Raw genomic sequence first — 18,287 nt, 5'->3', positions numbered from 1 at the left:
AGCTCTGACCTATGAACCAGGAGGTCACAGCTGGATGCCCAGTCAGGGCACATACCCATATTTCAGCCTCTTTCCCCAGAGCTGGCCACGGTTAGCCGATCAATGATTTTCTCTCATCGTTGAAGTTTCTTTCTTTCTCGCGCTCTCCCTTCCTCTCTGAAATCAATAAAAATACATTAAAAAAAAAAAAAACAAATCTTGAAGGACATGAAGGGAGAGATTGACAGGAATACATACATTGTATTGGACTTTAACACCCCATTGACATCAATGGATGGATGTTCCAGACAGGAAATCAGAAGAAAACACAGATTTTCAATCACATACTAAAGCAGATGGATTTAATTGAAATATTCAGAGCATTCCACCCCAAAGCAGCAGAATATACATTCTTTCCATGTGCACATGAAACATGAAACATTTTTTAGGATAGACCGCATGTTAGTACACAAAGCAACTCTCAATAAGTTTAAGAAGATTGAAATCATATCGAGCACCTTCTCTGACTAAAATGTTATGAAATTATAAGTCAACCACAAGAAGAAAACAAAAACAAAAACAGAGCAACACACAAAGTGAGTGAGGCTGAGGAGCATGTTACTGAACAATGAATGGGTTATCAGACAGACCAAGAAAGAAATCAAAGTTACCTTAAAACAAATGAAAATGAGAACACAACAACCCAAATCTATGATTTATGGGATACAGAACAAGCAGTTATAATAGGGAAATTCAAACAGCACAAGCCCACCTCAGGAAACAGGAACAATGATACCAATCTAACTCTACACTTAAAGGAACGGGGTAAAAAACCTGGAGTGAGTACAAGGAAGGAAATAATAAAGACCATAGAGGAAATAAACAAAACACAATCTAAGGAAATTAATGAAACCAAGAGCTGGTTCATTAAAAAGATAGACTAGATTGACAAACTCTTAAACAGACTAGTCAAGAAATAAAGAGAGGTGACACAAATAAATAAAATGAAAAATAAAAGTGAAGTAACAACTAACACCATAGAAATAGAAAGGGTTATAATAAACTATTATGAACAACCATATATCAACGTATTGGAAAACATGGGTGAAAATGCTAAATTTCTAGGAACATATATTCTTTCAAAACTGTATCAGAAACAATAAGAAAATCTAAATATACCAAATTAACCTAATGAAATCAAAGCAGGAATTAAAAAAACTCCCAACAAACAAAAGTCCTGCACCAGATGACTTCACAGGTGAATCTCACCAGACATTCAAAAAAGCACTAACGCTGATCTTTCTCAAAATATTCCCAAAATTCAAGAAGAAAATCTCCCAAGCTGCCTTCCACTGTCCACATTCTCCCTAGATCTGCCCAAGCCCCTGAGCTTCATGGCCAGAGCCCTGCTGACTCTCCTCAGCTGTTCCTACAGCATCAGGGGCAGATCAGACCCTGTAAAAGCCGCCTGCCCCCCTTCATCCACCAGCACCCCTCTCACAGGTGCATGCAGCTGTGGACACCCCAGGACAGGTCACAGACAGGAGACCTGAAGCTGAGCCAGGACATGGTGACAGTGGTCCCAAGGGTCACATGCAGACATTGATGGTTCCAATAACAACATTTTCCTGACCCAAATATGGTTATTCCTAAATCATTACCCACACCATCTCCTAGACACACCGGGTCATGATGGAGATTCTTCTATATCCCAATGTATGAAACTGGATCTACAACAGAGTCTAGAGAATAAACACCACAAAGGAGTAAGTGCAGCTGCTACACATCCAGCACCAAAATCCCCTGAAGGAATAGCACCCGGGAGCTGTGTCTGTGTCTCTATAGTTCATGCTTCTGGTTCCCAGGGACACACACAGACATTCTTCTCTCCCCCATCACTTGAACCATTGGCTCTAGGCTCACATTCTTGTCTTAGTTTATCCTCTGATCACTTTGTAGGGTAAATAGTGTCAAATGGAACTTCCCATCTCCTGAACATGAACCTGCTGCACTTTTACTTATCCGATTTGAAGGTTAATTTCTCTTTCTTTTTATTACTGGTGACTGTCGAAGGAATCCATCATTTTTAATCCTTCTCTTTTTTTGTACAGGTGAGCTGGAGTGATTTGTCCCAGTGTGGAGAACATAGGCCAGATGCCAGGAATTATTTAACATACATGCATCCTTAGACATGTCACATTCTGATATGGTGTCATTTATTTCGCGCATCCAACCCCAGAGCTCCCTATATAGCAGGAGGACATGCAAATAGGAACCCCTCTGCTCATAAAAACCAGCCCAGCCTTGACCCTGCAGCTCTGGGACAGGAGCCCAGCCCCAGGATACCCAGGTGTTCCCATTCCCTGATCAGGACTGAACACAGACCACTCATCATGAGGTTGGGGATTAGCGGGGTTTTTCTTATGGCTCTTTTAAGAGGTAACTTATGGAGAAAAAGAATGACGGAGTATGTGAGTGGATGCTAATGAGAGAAACAGTGGATGTGGATGTGTGAGAGTTTCCTGACCAAGATATCTTTGTGTTTGCAGGTGTCCAGTGTGAGGTGCAGCTGGTGGAGTCTGGGGGAGGCTTGGTGCAGCCTGGGGGATCTCTGAGACACTCCTGTGCAGCTTCTGGATTCACCTTCAGTAGCAACTGGATGCACTGGGTCCGCCAGGCTCCAGGGAAAGGACTGGAGTGGTTATGTCGAATGAATCCTGATGGAAGTACCACAAACTATGCCAACTCTGTAAAGGGCCGATTCACGATTTCCAGAGACAACGCCAAGAACACGCTGTATCTGCAAATGAACAGCCTGAGAGCCGAGGAAACGGCCATGTATTACTGTACAACAGACACAGTGATGGGAAGTCAGTGTGAGCCTAGACACAAACCTCCCTGCAAGAGAGGCTGTGACCACCAGGGGGCGCTCAGGGTCCGTGAACACAAGGACCATCCCAGCAGCAGGTGCATTTGGAGGTTTGGGTTGGTTTCCTGTGTGGTTTCCCCTTCATGTCGCAGTTCCCCTCAGGGAACTTCTGTATTCCTGACTCTGTGCTTACCTCTGACGTCTCTGAGGTAGATAGTCTGTTGTAAACAGAGACAGCTTTCTCACGTGGAAAAACTGCAGAGTGTCTTTCTGAGACTCTTGAGCCCAAATGACAATTCATCATCAAATGTCTGACCTGCATCAGCTAAATCTAACCAGAGTCTCTCCTGACTCAACAGTGCAGCTCAGCTCCAAGCAGCTCAGGGTCCAAGCCAGCTAGAAACAGAACTCGTGTGTTCTGGACAGTGGGCACCAGAAGCCTATGAGTGCAAAGCTAGAGAAGAAGGACCCCTGTGGTGACAGTCATTGACTTGGCATCATGCTCATAGCACCAAGAGTAGGTGGCACCAGGCAGAGGTAGGGGAAGCTTGGTATGGATGACCAGGATGATGATTAACACACACCAAGGGACATGGAATGTTTATTATGCACAGAGTTGAAATCTCTGAGAAGCACAGGAAAGGCCCTTCAGGAAGTCAGACTTGCTTTGGTGGAGCCAGGAAAAGGGACTGACTGAGGGAATTTATTTTGTCGAAGTTGTGGGGCAGGGGGAGGAATTCTGCTTCCAGGGGCTTGTGTGGATTCAACCTCTTATTGACATCTGGAGAGGAGACCCAACCTTTCTTTTCAGATTTCTATTTGGGGCATGAAGGAGCCATTAGTTTTCAACAATCTGAAAAAGAAGAAAATAAAGTATGGCTACATATTTTATTCACAATTATAAAAATTGAGCAAACATTGAGAGAAATGGTCAAAATGTGTATACAAGAACAGTGTCTACTGTAACTAAGAAAAATAATTATAAATAGCCATATGATGATAATGGTGGTGATGGTGATGGTGATGGTGCTGATGACTATAGAATTGGACAGGGTCCTGATCTACTGTCCTGGGAGGGATCTCTCCCCTGTCCAAAACCATATGTTGTTTGGAAGGCCTTGTAACAACTCTTCGGTGTGGCAGTTGTGATTTCCATGTCCAATGACATCTAAATGAAAGATTCCTGCTTTCATTATTTGATAAAATGTTAATGTGTGTGGAAAACCACCATGTCTACAAAATATGAGAATGATTATAAGTCAGCAAGCGATGAGGAGGAAGAAGAGAAAGAGGATGGTGATGATGAGGTTGGACAGAGACAGGGCTCTTTGCCTAAAGAAATGAAGGCTGTTCAGAGGGTCACACATCACTATGGCTCTTCCAATGAGGGGTGCACACGTTTCCCTAAAAGTGTTGAGAAATTTCACAAATGGGGCCGCAATGAATTAGGCAGCTTGGGTGATTCACGGTAAGACCAGATCAGTAATGATCCCAAAGGTGTATAAGTGCAGATCCCCTACACCTGGACAGGTATTACCTTTCATAATTGAGACACTGTGAGAATGTGCATGTAGGCAACAGGAATACCCTTCCCATCAGTTGGCAATGACATGTTCCTTATTTCTCTTATTCCCTTCCTGCTGAATTTTTAAGTTTTCAATTTCTAAGAAACTCCTGCTCATAAATATTCTGGTATTTCCTCCGGTCTTACAAACTGTCTCTATCATGCCCTGCACTTCCTTTTGGGGCTTCACTGGAGGAGACTTTAGACCCACATGTCCAGTAACTCTCTGTTCATGAATATTAGGCATATTTCTGTCATGTGACTCAAAACAGTCCAGCTTCCTCCCCTCACCCAGTTCCACAGCCACGTCCAGATTTATGGGTAGTTTCTCAGCAGCGCCCCCCTCTGGTACCAGAACCTGTTCCAGTCCCTATGGCTGCTGTTGCCAATCCACATGGACAGTGGAGGCTCAGCATTTTTCTGGGGAGTTCTTTGTAAAATCACCCAAAAAAAGTCCCATTAAAGACAATAATGATGAATTGAACATTAATATAAGTAAAATCAATTGTGCCACCAAATACTCCATCATGGAAATTAAATAACTAGCTTAGCAGGAGTATATCTTTCTGAATAATGTGCCTGATGGGAAAATGTGTTCATTATACATCAAGGTGTTGTTGTATGTTATGGGGGCGAGCCCAGCACCCTCTGACCACAGTGAGAATCCCCAGAGATGGGGCAGTGGGAGACTGGGAATGAGGGTTACATGACAATGTTGAAGTTCCCTTTCCTGTGAGAAAATGTATGCTAGGAATTCTCCAGTTTCCCTCACTTAAACCCCAACATCACTGATAACACTAGACTGAGAAATCAGGTCACTTAATAGGCTGCCATATCATTTCAACATATAAAAGATTCTCAATTGTGCATATGCATAATCACTGCTTTCATTTATTATCTCTTCTCCAGGTTAAAACATGATTCTTTCTGATGTGATTAGTTTGAGATCTTTGCAATATTCCCTGTGCTTCCATAAGGAAAGAGTTTGCACAGTGTGATATAACTCAATAAAAAGTTCCAACATCAAGGATCAAGGGTCTCCCTTTCTGGTGCTTGTGAAGCAGTTACTCATATCAAAGTGAAGAAATGAAGAAAACATGGCATTAAAGATGGCTGTTCTTTTTAATATTTTTACACTAAAGTAAACAAAATTAAAGTATAAAATGACAATGCTATATGTAAGTGTTGGATTTCAGAAGCTAAACAAGTGCTAAACTCTATTAAATTTGTTTGAAAGATTAATGAGAACTTACCAATGTAACGTATTCATCTAGTCCAACATTTCTTCTTATGCTCAGGTGAGGTTGTCCTTGACTGAATTCCAATCAGCTTAATGACCCAAGTGGACAAAGTCCCTGACTTACATGGTGGATGAGGTCAAGAGAAGATATGCCCCCACATGGGCCCCAGAAAGGCCAGGGCAGTTTAGCCTCAGACCCCACACTTATAGGAAAGTCTGCCCCACATGCAAATTTCTCTTTAAGCTCCAGAGTAAATCCTCTCCTGTGCTGTGCAGGCTCACAGCTCTCTCCTCACATAGGGCTAAGGTCTCTGGGAAGGCAGAGCTGTGGTCTAGAAGAAGATGAGGCTGCTGGGTCTTCTCCTGTGTCTGGTGACAGCCCCCCAAGGTGAGAGTCTCAGGGGTCAGACAGGGGTCATGGGATGGCTGTGACTGCACATGACTGACAGGGACTGATGCTCCTTTTCCCCAGGTGTCCTGCTCCAGGTGCAGCTGCTGGAGTGGGGCCCAGGACTGGTGAAGCCCTCGCAGACCCTCTCCCTCACCTGCGCAGACCATGGAGTTTCCATCACAACCAGTGGTTACTGCTGGAGCTGGATCCGCCAGACCCCGGGGAAGGGGCTGGAGTGGATGGGGTGCATATGCCATGATGGAAACACTTACTACAGCCCCTCCCTCAAGAGCCGAACCTCCATCTCCAGAGACACATCCAAGAACCAGGTCTCCCTGCAACTAAGTTCTGTGACTACAGGCGACACGGCTGTGTATTACTGTGCAAGAGACACAGTGAGAGGCAGTCAGTGAGAGCCCAGACACAAACCTCCCTGAGCCTATAGCAGGCCTGGGCTGCCAGGGGCGCTCCGGACACCAGGGGGCGCTCAGGACCCACCAGCACAGTGAGCAGCCCCAGGAATAGGGGCAAAGAGAGTTGGGGAGGGAAGGGCATTCTTGTTGGGCTGAGGGATTTCCTCTCAAGCTCTCAGTTGCCTCTAGGGAAGATTCTTCCTTCTCATATTCTCACTGTAGACATCAAGGAAGAAGAGACATTGTCTGTTTGCAGGTGAAATGTTGTCAGTGACATGGATTTTTTCATGAAGTCTCCTTCACAAATTCTAAAAATGACTTTTTTCACAGCCTTTTCAATGTTTTGCTGAGTGTAAATTCCACAGGTGGGTTGCTGGGATTGTGCTGTGTGCATAGCTCTGCATCCATCCCTCCTGGGTCACAGCTACCCTCAGTGTCTGACTCTCCATGTGCCCTCCCCTCCTGGATCCGGGGCTAGTCCAGCTCCTGAAAGCCCTGAACACACTCAGGGCTGTGGGACCTCACCCTCCCTTTCTGGGTCCACATTGATAAGCACAGGGAGCCCCCACATCCGTCCACATGAGGGACCCCTGCTGTCCTGCAGGAAGCAGTGCTAACCCCACAGTGGGGACAGGTGACACTGAGGGTTGGGATGTGCATTATAGAACTCATCCCTCCAGCTTTCCTCCTGATCCAAGGTTTTCTAGCTTCACTGCAGGTGAGATGTCCATCGGGAGCATGTTGGAAGCCTAGGAGCATCCATGGAACCCCCTGTGTCCACACCGTCCTCTTACTACTTACCGAGGAAACAGAGTCACACATACACACCGTTGCACACTCACTTATGGAAAATACATGCATTCACACATGAACAGTGATACAATACTGTTCATGTAGTTACACATTGTACTTTATGAATTCTATATACAAAAACGTAGTTATTTTTCATTCTCCTGGATGTCATATGAAATATGTGGTCTGCAGGAAACTATTATTTCAACAATGACCATGCCCTGTGAAGATCAACAGTTGTATTTCTCAGTCCATTTAGTAGGAGCTCAAATTAGGAGTTGGATCCCAACTTTGCTAGATTGTTACAAATTTTTTTATAAAAGTAATTGAATTAGAAGTGAAAATTTTCCACCAAATAAAAGCCAAGGACCCAATGGATTCAAGGGTGAATTCTACCAGAATTTCAAATAAGAATTAATATCTTTTTAATCAACTCTTGAACTCTACCAAGAATTAAAAGAAGAGCCAACACTTCCAAACAGATTTACTCAGGTGACCATTACACTCATATCAAAGCCAAGTAAAAACATACAAAATGACAGGTCAGTATCCCTGATGAACATACATGCAAAAACCCTCAACAATATACTAGCAAACTTAACAGCACATTGAAAGGGCCATTTAACATGATCAGGTGGGATACAATCCTAGCATGCAAGGATGACTCAACATATGTAAACCAATAACTGTGATACATCTCATCCACAGAATGCAGGGTAAAGTATACCATCATATAAATAGATACAGAATAAAGTCTTTAAAATTGAAAATCCCATCAGAATTATAATTTTTAACAGATAGTTTTAGAATTCATAGGCCTCAATATACTAAAGGCTACATTTGAGATCACAAGTGACATCATGCTACACAGAGAAAATTTCAAAGCTTTTATTCTTACATAGGGACCAAGGCAAAGGCTCCCCTGTAACTACCTCTATATGTCAAAACTAGAAGTCCGTTTCAGAATAATTAGATAAGAAAAAAGAAATTTTAAAAGTCTAAATCAGGAAGAAACCAGTTAAAATGTTTTTTTTTTCTTATCTGTATGCAGATGACATGATTTTGTACATAGAAAACCCTAATAACTGTATGAGAAACTAATATAACTAATATTCAGGAAAATTTTAAGATACAAAACCAACACAGAGATGACTTCTGCTCCTGCTCACTCCCTAAAAAGTGTTTTCAATATGTGGGGCTGTTTCTGAGGAAAGTGAGGGAAGAAAACTTGAACTGCCTAAACAACAATGAGATGACAACCTAATGAACAAGAACCCTGGACCTGTCTTGGTTAGTCCCCCATCATGTTCCTGGGTTTCTTACCCCCAATATGGCATTAAATCAGGTACAGGTTCCCTTTGAACCCCATAATGTGGGGACATGATGATAGGGTTCCCAAGGTTCACTTGCAAACATCTGTGTTAGGGTTTGGCTAGTGACTCATGCTGTGCGAGAATTCACAACTAAATGGAGAGATACAGAAAGGAATAGTGTTTCACATTCCAGACAAGGAAACGGCTGGTGTATCACTAGTCAATACAGGGCAGGAACAAAATGCAGCCTCTTCTTTAAAGAGTAGTGTCTGCTGTTGCTAGGTGACAGGGAAGGGAGAAGGACTGAGGGCTGAAGTTGAGACACTTTATTTGCTTTCAAGGAAACAGTCTGGCAGATGTCCTAGGGAGGTGTCTCATCTGTATTTATCCCAAGCTTGTAAAACATGCTTAGAGCAAAAGGTAAAGGATTCACAAAGAGGCACTTTGAATTGGAGGGGTGAAGGGAACTTTCTATTAACTAGAGACTCATTGGTGTGATTTATCCCAGAGCTATGAAAACAGCAGGGAGGAGGGGGATGCAAGAATGCTGCCTTGAGAATAGCTTATCTTCACCCACAGTTTGAACAGAGGGACTGTTTGCATCAGAGGAGCTAACAATTTTGAGGTTTAATTACCTGGTACTTCTCATAAGTTATGGTGGCCACAGCCGAGAAAAAGAAAGGCCCTTTTCCATTCATTACAATCAGGTTTCCAATCATAACAATATCATGTCAAAAACTTAATTATTTCTAAATCATTACTGATATTTTCATCTAGACAGATCTGGTTATGATGGAGTTTCTTCTATATCCCTATGTATTAAACTGTATCTACAACAGAGTCTAGATTTACTACCAAGACCAAGGACACACACGTCCAGGGTCCCTGTTTCATTAGATTGTGATCTCCTTGTTGTTTAGCCAGTTCACATTTTCTTACAACACATTCAGCACCAGACTCACCTGAAGGAATAGGACCCAGGCGCTCTGTCTGTGTCTCTATAGTTCATGCATCTGTTTCCCAGGGTCTCACAGAAACCCTCCAATCTCCCCCAACACTTGGTCCACTGGCTCTAGGCTCACACTCTGGTCTAAGTTTATCCTCTGATTACTTCTAGGGGAAAGTGTCATGTGGAACTTCCCATCTCCTGAACATGAACCTCCTGCACTTTTACTTCTTTCTTGTATTATGGGGGTTGCTTTCACTTGGTTGTCATTACTGGTGACTGCCAAAGAAATCTCTCATTTTGAGCCCTTCTCTCTTTCTTTTTATGAAAACTTTCTCACGTGGGTCTGGATATAGGTGTACTGTAGCAGTTGGGTCCAGTGGGGAGGGCAAATCCAACATCAGAGCTCCCTATAGAGTAGGAGGACTGATGCTGCAGCTCTGGACAGGAGCCCAGCCCTGGGATCCACAGGTGTTCCCATTCCTTGATGAGGACTGAACACAGACCACTCACCATGGAGTTTCAGCTCATCTGTGTGTTCCTAGTTGCTCTTTTAAGAGGTAAATTGTGGAGAACAAGAAACACTATGTATGTGAGTGGACATGAGTGAGAGAAACAGTGGGCGTGTGAGAGTTTCCTGTCTATGATGTCTTTGTGTTTGCAGGTGTCCAGTGTGAGGTGCAGCTGGTGGAGTCTGGGGGAGGCTTCCTGCAGTCTAGGGGTTTTATGAAACTCTCCTGTGCAGCCTCTGGATTCCCCTTCAGTAGCTACCATATGAACTGGTTCTCCAGGGAAGGGACTGGAGCCGATTTGTGCTATTACTTGTATTGGTAGTAGCACATACTATGCAGACTCTGTGAAGGTCCAATTCACCATCTCCAGAGACAGTGCCAAGAACATGCTGTATCCGCAAATGAACAGCCTGAGAATCAAGGATATGGCTGTGTATTATTGTGTGAGAGACATGGTGAGGTGAAGTCAGTGTGAGCCTAGAGACACAAACCTCCCTTCAGGAAAGGCTGTGGCCAAGATGGGGCACTCAGGGTCCTTGAACACAAGGTCCATCCTAGTAGCAGATGCAGTTGAAGGATTGGGCTGGTGTCCCATGGTGTTTCCTTTTAATGTCACAGTTTCCCTCAGGAAAACCCTCTGGATACTTGATTCTGCGCCTACCTCCCTCTGATGTTTCTGAGTTAGAAAAGTCTGTTGTGAAGAAGGACAATTTCTTCACATGGACAAATATCAGAGATTCTCTTTCAGACTCTTGTGCAAAATACCAAATACTGATTAAATATTTTGACTCAAGTCAGCTAAATACAACCAGAGGCTCTGCAGACTCAACAGTGCATCTCAGCACAACACAGCTCAGGGTGCCAGCCAGCCAGCAGCAGGACATGATCGTGTTGAACAGTGGACACTGGAGGCATGTGACCTGAAAGCTAGAGATGAAGAACCCCTGGTGGTTACAATCACTGCCTTGTCATCTTGCTCATAGCACCAAGGTAGGTGACACCAGGCAGAGGTAGAGGGAACCATAGACGCTTGTTTCACGCCCATGCTGATGAGAAATACACACACCATGGGGACATGGAATGGCTATCATGTACATATTTGAAATCTCTGGGAAGTACAGGGAGGGCCCTTCAGTAGGTCAGACCTGCTTTGATGGAGTCAAAGGAGACTGACTTTCTGCTTTATTATTTTCAAGCTGGTAGGGGAGGGAAGGAATTCTGCTTCCAGGATCTTGAATGGTTTCTATCTCCCAATGACACCTAAAGACAAAACTATGATTTCTTATTAGATTTCTAATGTGTGTCAGATGGAGAAGAGGCAAGAAAAAGCCATCATTTGTCAGCAAACAAAAAATAAAATAGAGTATGGGTACCTATTTTACTTAACAACTATACAAACTGCAAAAATTGAGATAAGGTGTCATTATGTGTGCTCAAAATCCAGGGCTACAGAAAATGAGAGGAATAAGGAAGCAAATGAGGATGAGGATGATGAAGGTGATCAGGATGATGATGATGTTGGTGATGGTGATGGAGGAGGTGATGGTGATGATAGAATTGGACAGAGGTTGTGGTCCAATGTCTTTGTGAAAATCTGTAGTTTATCCAAGGTCATCAGTTTTTAGAAGGCCTTGTGTCAACTTAGAGTTGAGCCTTTGGGGTTGAATTTCCCAATGACATCCAACGAGAAGACACCTGCTTTCTTTTCCTATAAAAAGTCATTGTGTGTGGACAACCATCTTGTCTATATAGAAAATGAGAAGAATGATTATAAGTAAGAAAATGGTGATGGTGATGATGATGATGATGATGATGATGATGGTGATGATGATTAAGATGAGGCACAATAGAGGAAATGGAGGACTTATGTAACACTTCAAACAATACAGTTTTTTTAAATAAAAAAAGAATCACACACTTAAAAAAGGTTGATGACTACAGATTGAGACAGGGATTTGGTCCAATGAAATGATGGCTTCACATACAGACACACCATCACCGTGGCTCCTCCAGTGAGGTGTGTGCACTCTTTCCTGTAAGTGTTGAGAGATTTTATAAATGTGACCCCAATGTATTAGGCAACTTGGATGGTACATGGTTAGACCATGTGAATAATGACCATAAAAGTGTCTAAGTGTGGATCCTCTCCCCTGCACCTGGGAAGGTGTTACCTTCTAGAAGAGAGACACAGTTAGAATGGGTAAGTAGGAAACAAGGGATCCCCTTCCCACCCATTTGCAATGACATGTTTCTATTTCTCTTGATCCCTGCCTGCATGATCTTTAACATTTCTGTTTCTAGCATCTCCTGTCCATCAATTTGCAGGTATTTCCTACAATGATACAAGCTGTCTCTATCATGCCCTATACTTTCTTCTGGGCCTTTACTGGAGGATGCTTTAAACCCACATGTTCAGTTATTCGATGTCTATAAATATCAGTCATATTCCTGTCATATGACTCAAAAAAGTCCAGCTTCCTCCCCTTACCCAGTTCCACAGTTGCATCCAGATTTATGGGTAGTTTCCCAGAAGTGCTCCCCTCTGGTACCAAAACCTGCTCCAGTGGCTGTTGTAGCCAATTCACATGGACAGTGGAGGCTCAGCATTTTCTGGGGAGTTCTTTGTAAAATCACCAAAACAGGTCCCATTAAAGAAAATATTATTAAATTAGCCTTGGTCAAAATTAAAGACTTTGGTCCCATCAAGGATTCCATTGAGCAACTTAAAACATAAACATGAAGAATATATTTCCAGACCTGACTGGTTTGGCTCAGTGGATAGGGCGTCGGCCTTTGGACTGAAAGGTCCCAGGCTGGATTCTGGTCAAGGGCATGTACCTTGGTTGCGGGCACATCCCCAGTAGGGGGTGTGCAGGAGGCGGCTGATCAATGTTTCTCTCTCATTGATGCTTCTAACTCTCTATCCCCCTCCTTTCCTCTCTGTAAAATATCAATAAAATATAGAATATATTTCCAAATCAGTCTGATGGCAGAGTTAATAAATATTACATTAAGGGTGTTACGATTTGTGGGAGAGCCCAGTACCCTCTGACCACAGTGACCTCCCAGGGAAAGGGCAGAGGGAGGCTGGAAATGAGGGATTCCTCTCAGGGTTGAAGTTCCCTTTCCTATGAGAAATTCTATGGTAGGAATTCTCTGCCCTCACCTCCCTCTGGACCCCAACATTACTGATAACACTAGACTGAGAAAAAAGGTAAATCCCCTACCATTATCACTTCAACATAGGAAAGATTCTGAGTTGTACACCTGCATGATCACTGCTTTTATTTCTTGTCTTTTCTCCACTTAAAGTCATGACTATTTCTGATGTAACTAGATTGGGGTCTCTGCAATAGGCCACTGGCTTGCATATCAAATAGTTTCCACAAGAAGCTGTAGACACAATAAAAATTTTTCCAACGTCAAGAATCACAAATGTTTCACCTGTCTGTGCTTGAGAGGTAGTTTCTCAGATAAAAGTAACATCATAAATTTAGATATAAGATATTGAGAATGGCTGTCCTTTCCAAATTTGGAAGACAAAGAGCTGAAAAATGTATAAGTAGGAAAGACCTCCACCATGTTGGGGCCCAGAATTTGACAGAGACATTCTACTCTGAGCCCACTAGTACTAGCATAAAAATAAAAAATCTCCAAATTAATTTGATTTATTGATTAAGGCGTCTTCTGATTTACAATATAACAATTTCAGTTGCAATTCCAAAGGATATATATTTTTAAATATATTTTACTGATTTTTTAAAGAGAGGAAGGGAGAGAGATAGAGAGTCAGAAACATTGATGAGAGAGAAACATTGATCAGCTGCCTCCTGCACATCTCCCACCAGGGATGTGCCCACAACCAAGGTACATGCCCTTGACCAGAATCAAATCTGGGACCTTTCAGTCCGCAGGCCGACGCTCTATCCACTGAGCCAAACCTGTTTCAGCAAGATATATTTTTTAATACCCAACTCCAAGGACCCTTTTAAGTCCTCCTCTCTCTGAAATTGCAGCTTCTGACATGTTTCACAGCAGAGGGATAAGTTTGTGTTTGAGTTCCGGGTGGTTCCCTCTTTTTAAAATATATGATGGTTGTGGTCAAGGGAAAAGATGCCATCACAGAGGCCCCAGAAAGGCCAGGGAAGACTGATCTCAGTCCCTCTACTTACAGGAAAGGAGGCCCCGTATGAAAATATCTGATCAAGCTCCAGGGTAAATCCTCTCCTGGGCTGTGCAGGCTCACAGCTCTCTCCTCACACAGGGCTGAGGTATCTGGGAAGGCAGAGCTGTGGTCTAGAAGAAGATGAGGCTGATGGGTCTTCTACTATGCCTGGTGACACCTCCCAAGGTGAAGGTCTCAGGAGTCAGACAGAGGTCATAGATGGCTCTAACTGCACGTGACTGACAGGACAGATGCTCCTTGTCTCCAGGTGTCCTGTCCCAGGTGCAGCTGTAGCTGCAGGAGTTGGGCCCAGGACTGGTGAAACCCTCACAGACCCTCTCCCTCAGTGCACTGTCTCTGGTTCATCCATCACAATCAGTGGTTATGACTGGAGCTGGATACACCAACCCCCGGGGAAGGAGCTAGGGTGGATGGGGAGCATAAATCATAATAAAAATACTTACTATATCCCCTCCCTCAAGAGCTGAACCTCCATCTACAGATACATGTCTGAGAACCAGTTCTTGCGCAGCTGAGTTCCATGACCACCTAGGACACGGCCTTGTACTACTGTGAGAGACACAGTGAGGGGGAGTCAGTGTGAGCCCAGACACAAACCTCCTTGAGGGAGACAGCAGGGCTGGGATGCAGGGGGCACAGAGAACCCACTGATCAGTATAGGCAGCCCAGGCACAGGTGCAGAGGGAGGCTCAGCCTGGATCCTGTTGGAGTCTGGGTTTCCTCTTCATGTGACAATGGCTCCTGGACCTTCTCCAGAGTCATGATCGTGACACAGACAGATCAGCAGCAAAGAGCTCTCATTTTTGATGGAGAAGAAAGGCCATTGGGTAGCCAATGCCCAGCCCCCTGCACACAGAGACGATGGCTGTGGGACCTGTGCAAGGACAGCAGGGTCCTGCCCACAGCAACTTCAGAGGGTGAGTCTGAGGATGCCCACACACCAGGGGATGAGATGACATGCAGCTCTGACAGAACCTTGGTCTCAGGAGGCAGGGAGGCCTCCCCAGAAGGTGCAATGCCCTCAGGGAGCCAGGAGAGGGACTGGCTCAGGGTGAGCTATGTCAGGGAGTGAGGACTGGTGGTGGTCCTGTGCTGGGCTGGGGCTGGAGTGGATGGACCGCCTCCAGGGGCAGAGGAGAGACCACCAGGCTTCCTCACATGCATGTCCAGATGTGGGCAGAAGTGGACGAGGGAGGGCAAGGCTTGAAAGCTGCCAGGTATCAGCACCAAACCTGGGGTGAGACCCCTGTGTCCACCTAACAATTGCAATAATAAGGGAAAGGGAGGTATTCATGCATTGTGGACAGCAGCCAGCAATGAGAAGCAAGTCAATAAGCACAAAGCAGGAGTGAGAGTGGGGTCTGGTTCTCACACTGAGTGAAGTTTACCCTGTCTGATCCTCCCCTTGTACAGAAGGTCAGGGGTCAGCTTCTGCTTCCTGAATTGCAGCTTCTAGAGGGTTCTAAGCATCCTGAGTTAGACTCCTGCATGGGAGCAGTTCTCTAAGGTGAGGATTCTGAATTGCTCTGTGAGCTGTAAGGTGTGAACTCAGGGACTAATTGAAGTTTCACAACAGCCTTTGTTGTAAAACCACATAATCTGGTCTCTTCAGGGAGGTCCAAAAGCCGTTTATCTCATATCTCTTTCAGTTGATCCATCTCAGTTAAGTGATTTAATAGAAGATAAAATTGCTCTGCACTTTGAGTATTCTTAGCTGATCATGAGCTCACAGGCTCCTTCCAAGATAGTCAACCTCCAGGTACCCTTCCTCCAGAGTCTCAGGTGGACACTGGGAAGGCAGGTCCCTGAATGACTCTCTGTGACCAGGGGCAGGTCTGTGTCCACACCCATGTCAGAGCGCCTGCTAGTCCAGAGTCAGGAGGCAACAAATCTTTATGTTTCTCACACAATGACATTTATCTCTGTTTTTTTCCCTATCTATTCCACTCTCTCTAAAAATAAATATAGCCCTAGCTGGTTTGGCTCAGTGGATAGAGCATTGACCTGTGGACTAAAGGATCCCAGGTTTGACTCCAGTCAAGGGCACATGCCAGGATTGCACAATGTTAAAAGTTTGTGGTTGAGCCCAAGCTGGTTTGGCTCAGTGGATAGAATGTCAGCCCTCGGACTGAAGGGTCATGGGGTTCGATTCTGGTCAAGGGCACATACCTTGGTTTAGGCTTGATTCCCGGATGGCCCTAGTTGGGGTGCTTGTAGGAGACAACCAGTGTGTCTCTCATATCAATGTTTCTCTCTCTCTGTGTTTCCCCCTTCCTTCCACTCTTTCTAAGAAATCAATAGAAAAATATCCTCAGGTGAGGTTTAACAAAAAAAATAAGTTTTTAAAATGCTTTAATTTATTTCTTACACCAAGATGAACATAATTAGCATGTAACATGACAATGATAAACATTTGTAATTGTATATATATGTAATTGTTGGGTTTCATAAGCTAAACAAATGCTAATCCCTGTTAAATTTGCTTGAAAGATGAATGAGAATTTACCAATGGAACCTACGCATCTAGTCCAACATTTCTTCTTCTCAGGAGAGGTTGTCCTTGACCTAATTCCAATGTGCTTCATGACCCGTGTCCCTGACTTACCTAGTGATTGAGGTCAAGGGAACAGATGCCCAACAGGGGTCCAAAAATGACCAAGGCAGCCCAACCTCAGACCCTCAACTTATGGGATAGTCTGCACCACCTGAAATTTCTCTTCAAGCTGCAGAGAAAATTTCTCTCCTGGGTTGTGCAGGCTCACAGCTCTTTCCTCACACAGGGCTGAGGTATCTGGGAAGGCAGAGCTGTGGTCTAGAAGAAGATGAGACTGCTGGGTCTTCTCCTGTGCCTAGTGACAGCCCCCCAAGATGAGGGTATCAGGGGTCAGACAGGGGTCATGGGATGGCTGTGACTGCACATGACAGACAGGGACTGATGCTTCATGTCCCCAGGTGTCTTGTACCAGGAGCAGCTGCAGAAGTTGGGCCCAAGACTGGTGAAGCCCTCACAGACCATCTCACTCACCTGCATGGTCTATGGACTCTCCATCACCAGTGGTTATTAGCATTGGATCCGAAAAGGGGCTGGAGTGGATTGGGGGCATATGGCATGATGGAGACACTAACTACAGCTCCTCCCTCAAGAGCCGAACCTCCATCTCCATAGACACGTCCAAGAACCAGTTTTCCCTGCAGCTGAGCTCCGTGACCACTGAGGACATGGCCGTGTATTACTGTGCAAGAGGCACAGTGAGGGGAAGTCAGTGTGAGCCCAGACACAAACCTCCCTGAGGGAGACAGCAGGGCTGGGCTGCAGGGAGCACTCAGGACACCAGGGGGCTCTATGGAACCAAACATCAGAGCCTCCAGCCCAGTAGCAGGTGAACTTAGAGGTTAAGACCTGAGACCCTGTGGTCGTCTGGGATTTCCTCTTCATCTGACATTTGCTCCTGATCTTCTCCAGAGTCATAAACTATAAATCATTCAAATTTGACAAAGTCCCTTTTACCATACAACATTCTCAGGCTCCAACCATGACTCAGACAACCACAGCCCCCTCAGCCTTCCCCATATTCACATCCAACCCACAAGCCAATCACGTCAGTACATCCCAACATCTCCCATAGGCTGACTCATTAAAGCACCAACTCGCTTCCAATTTCACCTGAAGGCCATCATCTGAAAAGTCCCAAATCTCATCTCTACATCAGACATGGGTGACCATTTGGGTGGATTCATCCTGGGAGAAATTCTCTCCATCTGTGGACCTGAGACACTAGGCCACAGGTCACTTTCTCCTTAAATACAGCTTCAGGGCAAGCATTCCATAACATTACAGACCTTTCCATTCCCCAGGAGGTGAAATGGAAGTTGGAAGCAATGACCAGCCTGAAGGATTATCCACACCCCTCTGAGCTCCTCCGTGGGACTCGAGGCCTGGGGGCAGCCTCCTGATGCTCAGCCCCCACCCCTGCACCTGGGGTTCTGCGCTGGGACCCCCTCCTCCTCCCTGAAGGGGCACCTGTTGGAACAGAGCACCTGTTTCCTGCCAGGAAATGGTTGAGTCCAAAGGACTTGTCCAG

General features: G+C 44.8%; 2 gene segments (V, D, J or C); both read left to right on the top strand.

The window, feature by feature from the left end:
* The first annotated feature begins 2,309 nt into the window (after window positions 1-2,309).
* LOC102252386 lies at window positions 2,310-3,248 on the top strand. The segment is given in 3 exon segments: window positions 2,310-2,418; window positions 2,529-2,849; window positions 3,208-3,248. Coding segments are annotated over 3 exon segments (408 nt in total).
* A 2,699-nt stretch (window positions 3,249-5,947) lies between these two features.
* LOC106724636 lies at window positions 5,948-17,676 on the top strand. The segment is given in 4 exon segments: window positions 5,948-6,040; window positions 6,125-6,270; window positions 17,287-17,449; window positions 17,669-17,676. Coding segments are annotated over 4 exon segments (363 nt in total).
* The last annotated feature ends 611 nt before the right edge of the window (window positions 17,677-18,287 follow it).

The sequence above is a fragment of the Myotis brandtii genome, unplaced genomic scaffold (assembly GCF_000412655.1).
Source record: "Myotis brandtii unplaced genomic scaffold, ASM41265v1 scaffold910, whole genome shotgun sequence".
In the NCBI taxonomy this organism is placed as follows: domain Eukaryota; kingdom Metazoa; phylum Chordata; class Mammalia; order Chiroptera; family Vespertilionidae; genus Myotis; species Myotis brandtii.
This window is presented reverse-complemented; position numbering and strand designations above follow the sequence as displayed.